Source organism: Epinephelus lanceolatus, chromosome 16 (genome assembly GCF_041903045.1).
Source record: "Epinephelus lanceolatus isolate andai-2023 chromosome 16, ASM4190304v1, whole genome shotgun sequence".
Taxonomy (NCBI): Eukaryota; Metazoa; Chordata; class Actinopteri; order Perciformes; family Serranidae; genus Epinephelus; species Epinephelus lanceolatus.
The window spans coordinates 37,508,963-37,521,007 of record NC_135749.1 but is presented as its reverse complement, the minus strand read 5'-3'; the positions used below and the strand labels follow the sequence as shown (position 1 = coordinate 37,521,007).

Sequence of the window (12,045 nt, the reverse complement as noted above, 5' to 3'; positions counted from 1 at the left end):
ATGAACGTACATGAACGCGCAGCCGGACCGGCTTGTAAACAGGGGGCTGGAGATCAACACAGAGAGAGGGTGTGTGAGGTCATGCTATACTCCAGATGAAATTACACCTCTAGTTCTTCACATAGCAATTTTTTAATTCCTTCAATCTAGAAATGATGAATTTCGCTTATTGCTCCTTTAATATGATATATTTTAATGCTAAAGCAGTAATTAGTTCTGATATAAATGGTCCAAGAGGCCATATATAGGCCTATATATATATATATATATATATATATATCTTCCCACGAAAACTGCCATATTAAATTGATAGTAAAACACTTTAAAACCTACACCTCTGTCGGGATCCTTCGGGAAACGGTGGAAGGCCAGGTGCAGTGTGTTCCACTGATAGTTGTTGCAGTTAATTGCACTACACTGTTTTCTTTTACTTTTTTTCTCCTTTCTCCTTGAAATCTTGCATGTTGTCTGGGTGCAACCAGAGATATTGGATGACGGGAGATACCCAACTGTAGGCTTATTCAATTTTAAGAAAACGGTTACTCTTCCTGTCTCCTAAGTGGGCGTGGTTAGCTCTCCGTCCAATCAGAGCCTGTTCTCCCTCACCCCCCCTCCCCACCACCGTGTTGAACAGAGGCTCTGTGGATGTCTGTGTATGCGGATCGAGAAGCAGGTGGAATGAAAATACATTCTTCCTATTATTGCAACCTATTGCTGCACAAAGCTTGGGCATTTTTTATTTATTACTAGCGGTAAATAACTGTTTGTAAACTAACTGTGATTTTACCGCCTGTTTATCAAGATCACGAGATCTCGCGAGAACTTGTTTTCTGAGACGGACAGGGCTCAAACAAAGTTAACTTTCTCTTGATCTGTGCGGATGAAAAATGCAGCTTTAGTGTCAGAATGTTGGTAAGATGTGTGGCTTGTGGAAAATGAACCCAATATTTACTTTAGTGACTACTGGGCGAAAGAATTGACCATAAATTGTGATCACGTTCATTTTCCTCATTGACGACAATACATTCAGAGCTGCCGCAAGTCTCCTACGGGGGCGTGGCGCTGACGTCACTGAATCAGGAAGTGAGCTGAGTTGGGTATCTCGCTTCATCCAGTATCTCTGGTGCAACAGTCTAAACTCAACAGTCCAAAATGGCGGCAGCGCTACCGCAGCGCACCTAGTGGCTGTTGACCAAAATTCAACGGAGCTTCGCCTTTTGGTATCCGTGCTCTTTGTTCGAGATGAGCCAGTCCTGCGCAGATTTGATCACCGGCGATCGGCGCACAATGCATGCCGGTTAGTTTTGTGTCCGACTTCATCCCGACTTGCTCTGACGTATTACAAAAGTGGACGGCGATAAAACCGCGAGAGCAAGGCGGCAGCAGTTTTTAGATCTCACCTGATCTAACAGCTGATTGGTTAAGATGCTGACCCAACAATATGACGTTTTAGATAAACTACTCATTTGTATTGAATTTTATAGATTAAGATTGTCTTTGTCTGACCTGAAGGTTTATTCTGTGAGCAGAAAACATGTTGTGTGACTGATGGTGAAAACAAACTGATATATGGGTCTGATCACTTTAATGAATTGACATCATTCCAGACAGGATGTAAGTGTGTCTGTGACTTCCTGCATGGACTGAAGGCTGCTGGAAACTGTCGGGAAACTGTCCAACTTCACTGCAGCTTTTTGTCACCGCCCCCTGCTGCGGCCACCTGCTCTCGTCTACTTTTCAGGTGAGGCGCAGTTCATCTCGAACGAGCCTAACGTAACTGTTTACATCCCCCCCTCTGCCAACCCGACGTCGGCATGTGACGTCATTCACTCCACCATAGCCCGCCTGCAGACTAAACACCCGAGTGCCTTCATAGCTATCTCGGGTGACTTCAACCATGTCACCATGGAAACAACATTGCCCACATTTACACAGTATGTGAGCTGTCCTACCAGAGAGGAGAGAACACTGGACTTGCTGTATGCTAACGCCAAAGATGCATACAGCTGCTCCCCCCTCCCCCCTCTGGGTAGGTCAGACCACAACCTGGTGCACCTCAACCCCTGCTATGTACCACTAGTCAAGAGCCAGCCTGCAACCATGAGGACAGTGAGGAGATGGTTGGAGGAGACTTATGAGACACTGCAGGGCTGTTTTGGTGTGACAGACTGGCAGGCACTCTGTGAGCCACATGGGGAGGACATCGACGGGCTCACAGAGTGCATCATGGACTACATCAGTTTCTGTGTGGACTCCACTGTCCTAGCCAGGACTGTCCATTGTTATCCAAATAACAAACCGTGGGTAACAAAGGACATCAAAGTCATCCTCAACGCAAAGAAGAGGGCCTTCAGAGCTGGTAACAGGGAGGAGGTGAGAACAATACAGGGAGAGCTGAAGATGAAGATAAGGGAGGCTAAGGAGAGGTACAGGAGGAAGCTGGAGAGGAAACTCCAGCATAACAACATGAGAGAGGTCTGGAGTGGAATGAGGACCATCACTGGCTTCAGGACCAACAACAACAGAGGAATTGAAGGCAGCATGGACAGGGCCAATGAACTCAATCTGTTTTTTAGCAGATTTGACACTGCTGGACCTGCACATACCCCCCCCCCCCCCCCCCGACTCTTCTGCTGTCTATCTTGGTCAACCATCTCTCACTCTGCCCTCCTCCCCCACTCCTCCCTCTCACACCACAACACCCTCCTTCTTGACCCCCCCTCCTCCTCCTCACACCTCCTCCCCCCGTGGCCAGACTGACTGCACTCTCCATCATGAGGACTACACCCCTTCCCCACGTGTCGTCACCTCCACAATGTGCTTCACTGCTGACCATGTGAGAAGACAGCTGATGAGACTCCACTCAAATAAGGCTGCAGGCCCTGATGGTGTCAGCCCCAGGGAGCTCAAAGCCTGTGCCCCCCAGCTATGTGGAGTACTTCAGCATGTCTTCAACATGAGCCTGAGTCTCCAGGAGGGTCCCCATCCTGTGGAAGACATCCTGCCTCGTTCCTGTGCCAAAGACATCACGTCCCAGTGACTCCAAGGACTACAGACCCGTGGCATTGACCTCCCACATCATGAAGACCCTGGAGAGACTCGTTTTGGAGCAGCTCCAGCCCATGGTCAAGCCACTTTTGGACCCCCTCCAGTTCACCTATCAGCCCTGACTTGGAATTGAGGACGCCATCATCTACCTGCTGAACCGTGTCTACGCCCATTTGGATAAGCCAGCGAGCACTGTGAGGGTCATGTTATTTGACTTCTCTAGAGCGTTCAACAACATACAGTACAGGCCAAAAGTTTGGACACACCTTCTCATTCAATGCGTTTTCTTTATTTTCATGACTATTTACATTGTAGATTCTCACTGAAGGCATCAAAACTATGAATGAACACATGTGGAGTTATGTACTTAACAAAAAAAGGTGAAATAACTGAAAACATGTTTTATATTCTAGTTTCTTCAAAATAGCCACCCTTTGCTCTGATTACTGCTTTGCACACTCTTGGCATTCTCTCCATGAGCTTCAAGAGGTAGTCACCTGAAATGGTTTCCACTTCACAGGTGTGCCTTATCAGGGTTAATTAGTGGAATTTCTTGCTTTATCAATGGGGTTGGGACCATCAGTTGTGTTGTGCAGAAGTCAGGTTAATACACAGCCGACAGCCCTATTGGACAACTGTTAAAATTCATATTATGGCAAGAACCAATCAGCTAACTAAAGAAAAACCAGTGGCCATCATTACTTTAAGAAATGAAGGTCAGTCAGTCCGGAAAATTGCAAAAACTTTAAATGTGTCCCCAAGTGGAGTCGCAAAAACCATCAAGCGCTACAACGAAACTGGCACACATGAGGACCGACCCAGGAAAGGAAGACCAAGAGTCACCTCTGCTTCTGAGGATAAGTTCATCCGAGTCACCAGCCTCAGAAATCGCAAGTTAACAGCAGCTCAGATCAGAGACCAGATGAATGCCACACAGAGTTCTAGCAGCAGACCCATCTCTAGAACAACTGTTAAGAGGAGACTGCGCGAATCAGGCCTTCATGGTCAAATAGCTGCTAGGAAACCACTGCTAAGGAGAGGCAACAAGCAGAAGAGATTTGTTTGGGCCAAGAAACACAAGGAATGGACATTAGACCAGTGGAAATCTGTGCTTTGGTCTGATGAGTCCAAATTTGAGATCTTTGGTTCCAACCGCCGTGTCTTTGTGAGACGCAGAAAAGGTGAACGAATGGATTCCACATGCCTGGTTCCCACTGTGAAGCATGGAGGAGGAGGTGTGATGGTGTGGGGGTGTTTTGCTGGTGACACTGTTGGGGATTTATTCAAAATTGAAGGCACACTGAACCAGCATGGCTACCACAGCATCCTGCAGCGACATGCCATCCCATCCGGTTTGCGTTTAGTTGGACGATCATTTATTTTTCAACAGGACAATGACCCCAAACACACCTCCAGGCTGTGTAAGGGCTGTTTGACCAAGAAGGAGAGTGATGGAGTGCTGCAGCAGATGACCTGGCCTCCACAGTCACCGGACCTGAACCCAATCGAGATGGTTTGGGGTGAGCTGGACTGCAGAGTGAAGGCAAAGGAGCCAACAAGTGCTGAACACCTCTGGGAACTCCTTCAAGACTGTTGGAAAACCATTTCAGGTGACTACCTCTTGAAGCTCATGGAGAGAATGCCAAGAGTGTGCAAAGCAGTAATGAGAGCAAAGGGTGGCTATTTTGAAGAAACTAGAATATAAAACATGTTTTCAGTTATTTTTACCTTTTTTTGTTAAGTACATAACTCCACGTGTTCATTCATAGTTTTGATGCCTTCAGTGAGAATCTACAATGTAAATAGTCATGAAAATAAAGAAAACGCATTGAATGAGAAGGTGTGTCCAAACTTTTGGCCTGTACTGTACGTCCAGCTCTACTGGGTGACAAGCTGACAGCAATGCAGGTGGTCAGCAATACCGGGGCCCCGCAAGGGACTGTCCTCTCTCCCTTCCTCTTCACCCTCTACACCACGGACTTCAGCTATTGCACTGAGACCTGCCATCTTCAGAAGTTTTCTGTTGTCTCTGCTATAGTTGGATGTATCACCAAGGGTGATGAGGATGAGTACAGGGCTGTTGTGGATAATGTTGTCACATGGTGTGAGCAGAACCATCTGCAGCTCAACGTGGCAAAGACAAAGGAACTGGCTGTGGATCTGAGGAGGACCAAGACACTGGTGACCCCTGTTTCCATCCATGAGGTCAGTGTGGACATTGTAGAGGACTATAAGTACCTGGGGGTACACACTGACAATAAACTGGACTGGGCTAAGAACACTAACGCTCTCTACAGAAGGGCCAGAGCCATCTCTATTTTCTGAGGCGACTGAGGTCCTTCAACATCTGCCGGACTATGCTCAGGATTTTCTCTGAGTCTGTGGTGGCCAGTGCTATATATATATATATATATATATATATATATATATATATATATATATATATTTATTTATTTATTTACGTTTATGTTTGTTAATAATTCCTGTTTATTTAACTATATATATCTGTAAATACTACTGTTTAAATTTCTTATATTTTCACGTATCTTTCCTTTCTTGCAAGGAGCACCTGTAACATAAATAATTTCCCCTCTGGGATCAATAAAGTATTTCTGATTCTGATTCTGATTGAGGCGGCCTAAGTTGTAGAGCCAGGCACTGCAGCTGCTTTCCATGAACTGCAAGACCCAGAGCATGATGGGAAATGCCTGGCTGTCACTTGATCTAATAGTTGATTGGTTTAGATGTTGACTCAACACTATGACATTTTAGATAAACTTTTCACTTTTGTTAAATGTCAGATTTAGATTTGATTTGTCTGATTTGAAGGTTTATTCTATTAACAGAGAACATGCTGTATGACTGATGGTGCCGTTTCGTATTCAGCCTAAATACATTCATCTTAAACTATACATAGTAGTCTGTTGTACATAACATTCCTCTGTGTTTGATTAGAAGGTTAATATTTTTCATTTATTTATGTAATTGGATGGTAACATGTCTGCTCAGCAGATTTACATACAGCAGCAAACTGATATGATGCTGTTATACATGACATGTAAAATGGAGGTTGCACCATGAACCTGTAAAGCATTATATATAATAGGTCACTCGGTCATTATTAAAACAACTGGAGGCTGTGAACAAGCTGATATATGGGTCTGATAACATTTTAATAAATTGAGCTCAGATCTAACAGGATGTGAGTGTTTCTGTGACTTCCTGTATGGACTGAAGGCTGCTGGAAATGGTCAGAAAACTGTCCAACTTCACTGCAGCTTTTTGTCACCACCTCCTAAGATCAGCTGCCTGATCTTATCTATTTTCCATGTGAGGGGCATTTCATCTTGGACAAGCCTGTCATATTACTCACCCCTAATCTGTTGTCAACATTTTTTTTATTTTTATTTTTTTTACTTTTTTATTTAACCATTCATACAGGTAATGTATGACATAACAGGGCAAATATCGAATACTTATCATCTGTAGTGAACACAACACCAGAGATACAAAACACAAAGACAACAAACAAAACAAAAAAAGTCACAAAATAGAATAAATTAAGCATAATAAACTTTAAATTAACCATAAATTAAACATTATTGAACATAATGTAAACAAAAATTAAAAGATATAATAAGGCTTCAATATCACCATTGTAGAAAACACATACATTGTTCTTTAAACTTAATCTTAGTCTTAAAAATTCAAGAAGGGTAAAAATCATTCATTATTTTGGAGTGGATTTCTTTTGTTTTGGATGGAGCTGGGTATTTGAAGAACTTTGTTCTTGGATACTGTTGATTGGTTAATAGATTCAAAATATTATTTCTGGAAGATTGGTATAATCGTTTGTTAAGATGGGTCGAATTAATTTGTTTGAACATCTTTTTTCAAGAAAATGAAACCCCTTCATAAAAAGCGCGGGTAGATGAGGACTGAGCATGCAATAATGTGTTTTGGCTAAGACGAGAAATGCTTTGGGTACGGCCTTGAAAAGACAATTAAATTCTGTGAGAATGCAATATTTGTTGTCAACATGTTAAATCATGTCAAGAAAATCTTTATTTTGAAAAGCGAGAGGACCCGGAAGTGTTTCATTTGCTGACTATTATAGCAAAATGGTGTCTGACTTGTTCAGCTCGTAAGAGAGTCCATTTGTTGTTAGTGAGAAAGTGTTTGTCAGCTTCAGCAGTAGTGATCAACAGGGCCTCTGTATGTCTGAACGGACTCTGGCCTGAATGTTTTTCCTCTGACTCATTACCCGGTAAGTTAGCCTACAAAGCTACTAAAGATAGCTTAGCATGCTAGCTAGAAATAAGACTGACGGTGACGGAAGTTAGCAACACAGCATCCTGTTAGAGTGAATGACGGAGGGCAAACGGTGTTTTTTTGACGTGGAGACAAAAGTTTCTGTCTTTGTGTTGAAATGTCTAAAGCCCAAATGCTGAGAGCGTTGGTGAGGCAGCGACTAACTGTGGCTGCTGAAGAAATATTTGGGCTGTTTGAAAGAACGATAGCACAGTACGAGGAGGGGCTTTGTCGATCAAAAGAGGAGAACGAGCGACAACGGAAACTACTGGACGCTGTTTTCAGCCCTCAGCTTCAGTTACACAGAGCAGGTAAGATATTGTCACTTCTTCTCTGTTTAAACTGACCCCAGACCAGTACAGCAGGAGAGCGGCTGTAATGAACTATTTTGGTTTAATGAACAGGCCTTGTTGTCATGTCTTACTTGCTCATATATCTAATATTTATAACGAATGGCTTACTTTAAATATAGGTCTTCTTTACTACATTATTACAGAACAATGCACCTTTTATTTAGCTTTTTTTGTACACATGCTCGAGTTCACCATGTCCCCATTGCAAAGTGATCAACCTCTCGAAGAACCACAAGCCATAAATTGATAAAATAACCACAGTGTTACTGCGTTGCAGACTGCAAAGCAATAAACACAACTAGTGATCACTTTAAAGTCCACTGTAATGCAACTGCTGCTGGTATTTTGATTTAGGAGGTGTTTTTAATGTTTTATCCAAATTGTTGACAAGTGTGAGGGGCAGAACATAAGAATACTATGACTGTAATACTACTGTTACTGTTACTACTACTACAAAGAAGACATTTGGTGTTTCTCTAAGTTAAGGATGGGGCTGCCCCCTAATAATCGACCAAATGCTAGTGGACCAGAAAGGTTATTAGTCTGCAAGTTGATCATTTTAGTGCAGGGCTATGCACAGCTTTACATCTGTCCCACAGTCGATAGGCCTACACACTTATAAGCGGCGCCTGGAAGAAGATCAGCTCTGCACTCAGGATTCCAGGTAAATAGGCTATAAGATGCTTGTTATGGTTGCTTAGCAAACTCAGACACAACCTGCTGCCGTGCTCTTGTAAGCTGGCACAGAAAAGGCACAAGAGTAGCACCCAGTGCTCAGCCTCATGTTTTCCAGGCGGTTAAAGACATTATGTGTACAGACCCTAATTTCCAGGGCTGGTACCTGTGGTTATTCCACAGGCTGATTAATAACATGTCGGGCAGGAAATCCAAAGTGTGGGATCATTTTGAGAAGGTGAAGGACGAACCCAAGGTGATATGTAAACTCATCTTCAGACTACAAACATGACGTATCATCTGAAACATGGAAGTAGCTACATGCCCGTTAGCCACAATCATTACTGCTTTGCAGACAGCGTCATTAACAGGCGGCTCGCTCAGTGTGTGATGTGCACTTGTAGATAAAATATAGGCCTATATTAATGAAGGTTCATTAGTACGGTTTTGTATTTCTCTGTAATGTAGCAGAGTGTTAACAATGTTACTGATACTATTCTTTCTCACACCTTCAACTCAACTTAGGTTTGTTTGGGGGCATGGCTCAATGGCCTGCAGGCGGGCACTGTGTGCATTATCAAGGTGTTTTGAAGTAAAGGCAGGAATGCAAATGAGGCCTTTCAGGCAGATGAAGAGCTGCGTGTCTGTGGGGAGAGAGAGTTCCCTTTAGCGAGGACTCTTTTCTTACTTTGCAGACCTTATAGATGCATAAAAAATGCTACATAATACACTAAGGAAGAGGGAAAAAACCCAAAAGCATAATAAGTCCTCTTCAAGGTTCACATTAATGGCTATTTGTTTGTTTCAGCTTTACCTTTAGATGTCCAGAAAGTAATTGTTGGTGAAGAAGAGCAGCAGAAGTCCCGTTCCAGTCTGGACCAGGAGGACCCAGAGCCCCCACACATTAAAGAGGAACAGGAGGAACTCTGGAGCAGTCAGGACGGAGAGCAGCTTCAAGGGCTGGAGGAGGCTGATATCAAGTTCACATTTACTTCTGTCCCTGTGAAGAGTGAAGAAGATGATGAAGAGAAAGCTCAGTTCTCACAGCTTCATCAAAGACAAACTGAACAGATGGAAACAGGAGCTGATGGAGAGGACTGTGGAGGACCAGAACCAGCCAGAAACTCAGATCCAGATACACATTTACAACCAGATCCTGAAGACAAGACTGGAGTCTCTTCTGAACCCGAGACCGATGACAGTGGTGACTGGAAGGAGACCAGAGAACCTCAGTTAAGCTTAAACTATCTGAAAAGTGATGAGGTCACTGTCAGTGGTTTGAGATGTAATGTTGGTGAGAAACCATTTAGCTGCTCTGAGTGTGACAAAAGATACGGTACCAGTGAACATCTGAAGGTACACATGAGATCTCATACAGGAGAGAAACCTTTTAGCTGCACATTTTGTAAGAAATCCTTTGCTCACAGTGGAAGTTTACACACTCATGAGAAAATCCACACAGGAGAGAAACCTTTTAGTTGCTTGGTCTGTAAGAGATCTTTCATACAGAGTGGGAGTTTACAGACACACATGAAAATCCACACGGGAGAGAAACCTTTCTGCTGCTCAGTTTGTGGGAAAGCTTTCACACAAGCATCAAGTCTGAAACAACACATGAGCATCCACACAGGAGAGAAACCTTTCAGCTGCTCAGTGTGTGGTAAGTGTTTCATAGGAAGTGGACATTTGAACAGACACATGAGGAATCACACAGGAGAGAAACCGTTTAGTTGCTCAGTTTGTGGTAATACTTTCACTCAAGTCTCAAGTCTGAGGCAACACATGAGCATCCACACGGGAGAGAAACCATTCAGCTGCTCAGTGTGTAATAAGTCTTTTACACATAGAGGAAGTTTACAGTTTCACATGGCAGTCCACACAGGAGAGAGACCATTTAGCTGCTCAGTTTGTGATAAAAGATTTTCACGAAAGGGACATTTGACACAACACATGTGCATCCACACAGGAGAGAAACGATTCAGCTGCAGTGTTTGTCACAAAAGATTTGCCTGGCGTCCACAGGTCAAAACACATAAATGTGTTGGCCACCAGTCCTCACACCTTCATCAGAGTCAAACTGAGGACAACAGAGAGGCAGACCCTTCAGCCAGTAGCTCTACTGGCCAGATGGAAACAGAAGCTGATTTAGAGGACTGTGGAGGAGCAGAACCATCCAGGAACTCAGATCCAGATACACATTTACAACCAGTTAGTGAAGATGACTCTCTGGACTCTTCTGAGACTGAAGTCAGTGCTGACGATTGGGAGACCAGAGACCCTCTGTCAGGTTTACATTCTTTGAAAACTGATAATGTCTCTGTCAGTGATTTGAAAATGTAGTACTGTTGAAAAACCATTTAACTGCTTAACTGGCTTCTGATAACAAGCCTGGAGACACTTCTGAACTGGAGACTGTGATGATGATTGGACAGAGCCCAGCGGAACTCAGTCTTTATGAATTTTGTGAAAAAGTCCCTGTAACTGATATCAAATGAAATGTGTTGTGAGTGTGGTGAAACCATAGAATGTACAAAATAATGGATGTAGCCACCAGGACATCACCCATTGGTTTGTAGACTCCTGTTTTGAAGCCTAGAGTTTGCCATTTTGGATTTATGGAGCCAGAAGAGATCGTTTTGGAGGAGAGAGTGGAGCTGTGGATGAGTGAGGGGTGGGTCTAACACATAAGCCCCATTTCCACCAAGCATTACAGTTCAGTTCAGTTCAGTTCAGTTCACTTCGGTACGCATTTTTCCCATTTCCAGTGTGGAAAGTTGTGGATGGTACCAATAGAACCGTTTTGTACCATCCCCATTTTTGGTGCTAGGTACCCTCTGTTGGAATACCTAGCACACTGACCTGGTACTTAAAAGGTGGAGCTAGAAACGTTGTAGTCTGTTGATTGGTCAATAGAGGATGGTCACTCGGCTCAGGGCTGAGTTGTGGCTGGATTTGAAGCTTATGTAACCACTGTTTATACCATAGAGAGTTTTACATATATTGGTAAACTGTAACTATGAAATAAAAGGATGTTTTGCTGCCTCTTGCAGCAGCTGTAGACTGTAGAGAAAAAATCTCTTAATTCACTGGTCCGACTGCCACCAACTTTTAAGGTGGAATTTACTTGTAATGTTACTCGATGCATGAGTTGACAGCGTGAATCCATCAGCACACCTAAATTTCAGTGTGACAGCTTTGGTCGTTCCATTAGTTTTTATTGTCTCTCTTGGATGAAATACACTTTTAGTAATGAGTTGATCTTCAAGCGTTTATATCGGGGGCGATTCTAGGATCAGAGGTTTAGGGGTGCTGAGCACCCAGAGAGCTGCCCGGCCAGGCAAAATAAAGGTCACTGTTTTGTACATTTTAACGCAATTTCATTCCCACATTTGTGAAAGAAAAGCACAACACTTTTTGGGAAAGTCTGTGACAAAACCATCAAATCTGATAAAGGTTATTTAAAAGCTGAGCCACAGCAAAAGAGGAATGGATTGGAATCATAAAAGAAACAGATCGTAACCCTAATTTCTGGGGGAAGACAACTCATTTTGATACAGCAGCTCCTTCACTATTCTTTGTTTGTTTTCTTACCTGGTTCTTCCTGATCTTGTACTCTCTTCTCTCCTTCCCCTTTTTCATCTCTCCCTCTTTGGACTGA

The 12,045-nt window shown here is 43.3% G+C and overlaps 1 protein-coding gene across 2 annotated transcripts; it reads left to right on the top strand.

The window, feature by feature from the left end:
• Positions 1–7,162: 7,162 nt before the first annotated feature.
• Positions 7,163–11,448, top strand: LOC117263723 (uncharacterized). 2 transcript variants are annotated; one of them, XM_033637341.2, is made up of 3 exons: positions 7,163–7,315; positions 7,488–7,670; positions 9,196–11,448. In XM_033637341.2, the coding sequence occupies exons 2-3, from the start codon at positions 7,493–7,495 to the stop codon at positions 10,725–10,727; spliced, it is 1,710 nt and encodes a 569-aa protein (XP_033493232.1). In that variant the 5' UTR covers positions 7,163–7,315; positions 7,488–7,492; the 3' UTR covers positions 10,728–11,448. The 2 variants fall into 2 exon arrangements, with proteins under 2 accessions (XP_033493232.1, XP_033493231.1); XM_033637340.2 differs by having other exon boundaries at positions 7,163–7,670.
• The last annotated feature ends 597 nt before the right edge of the window (positions 11,449–12,045 follow it).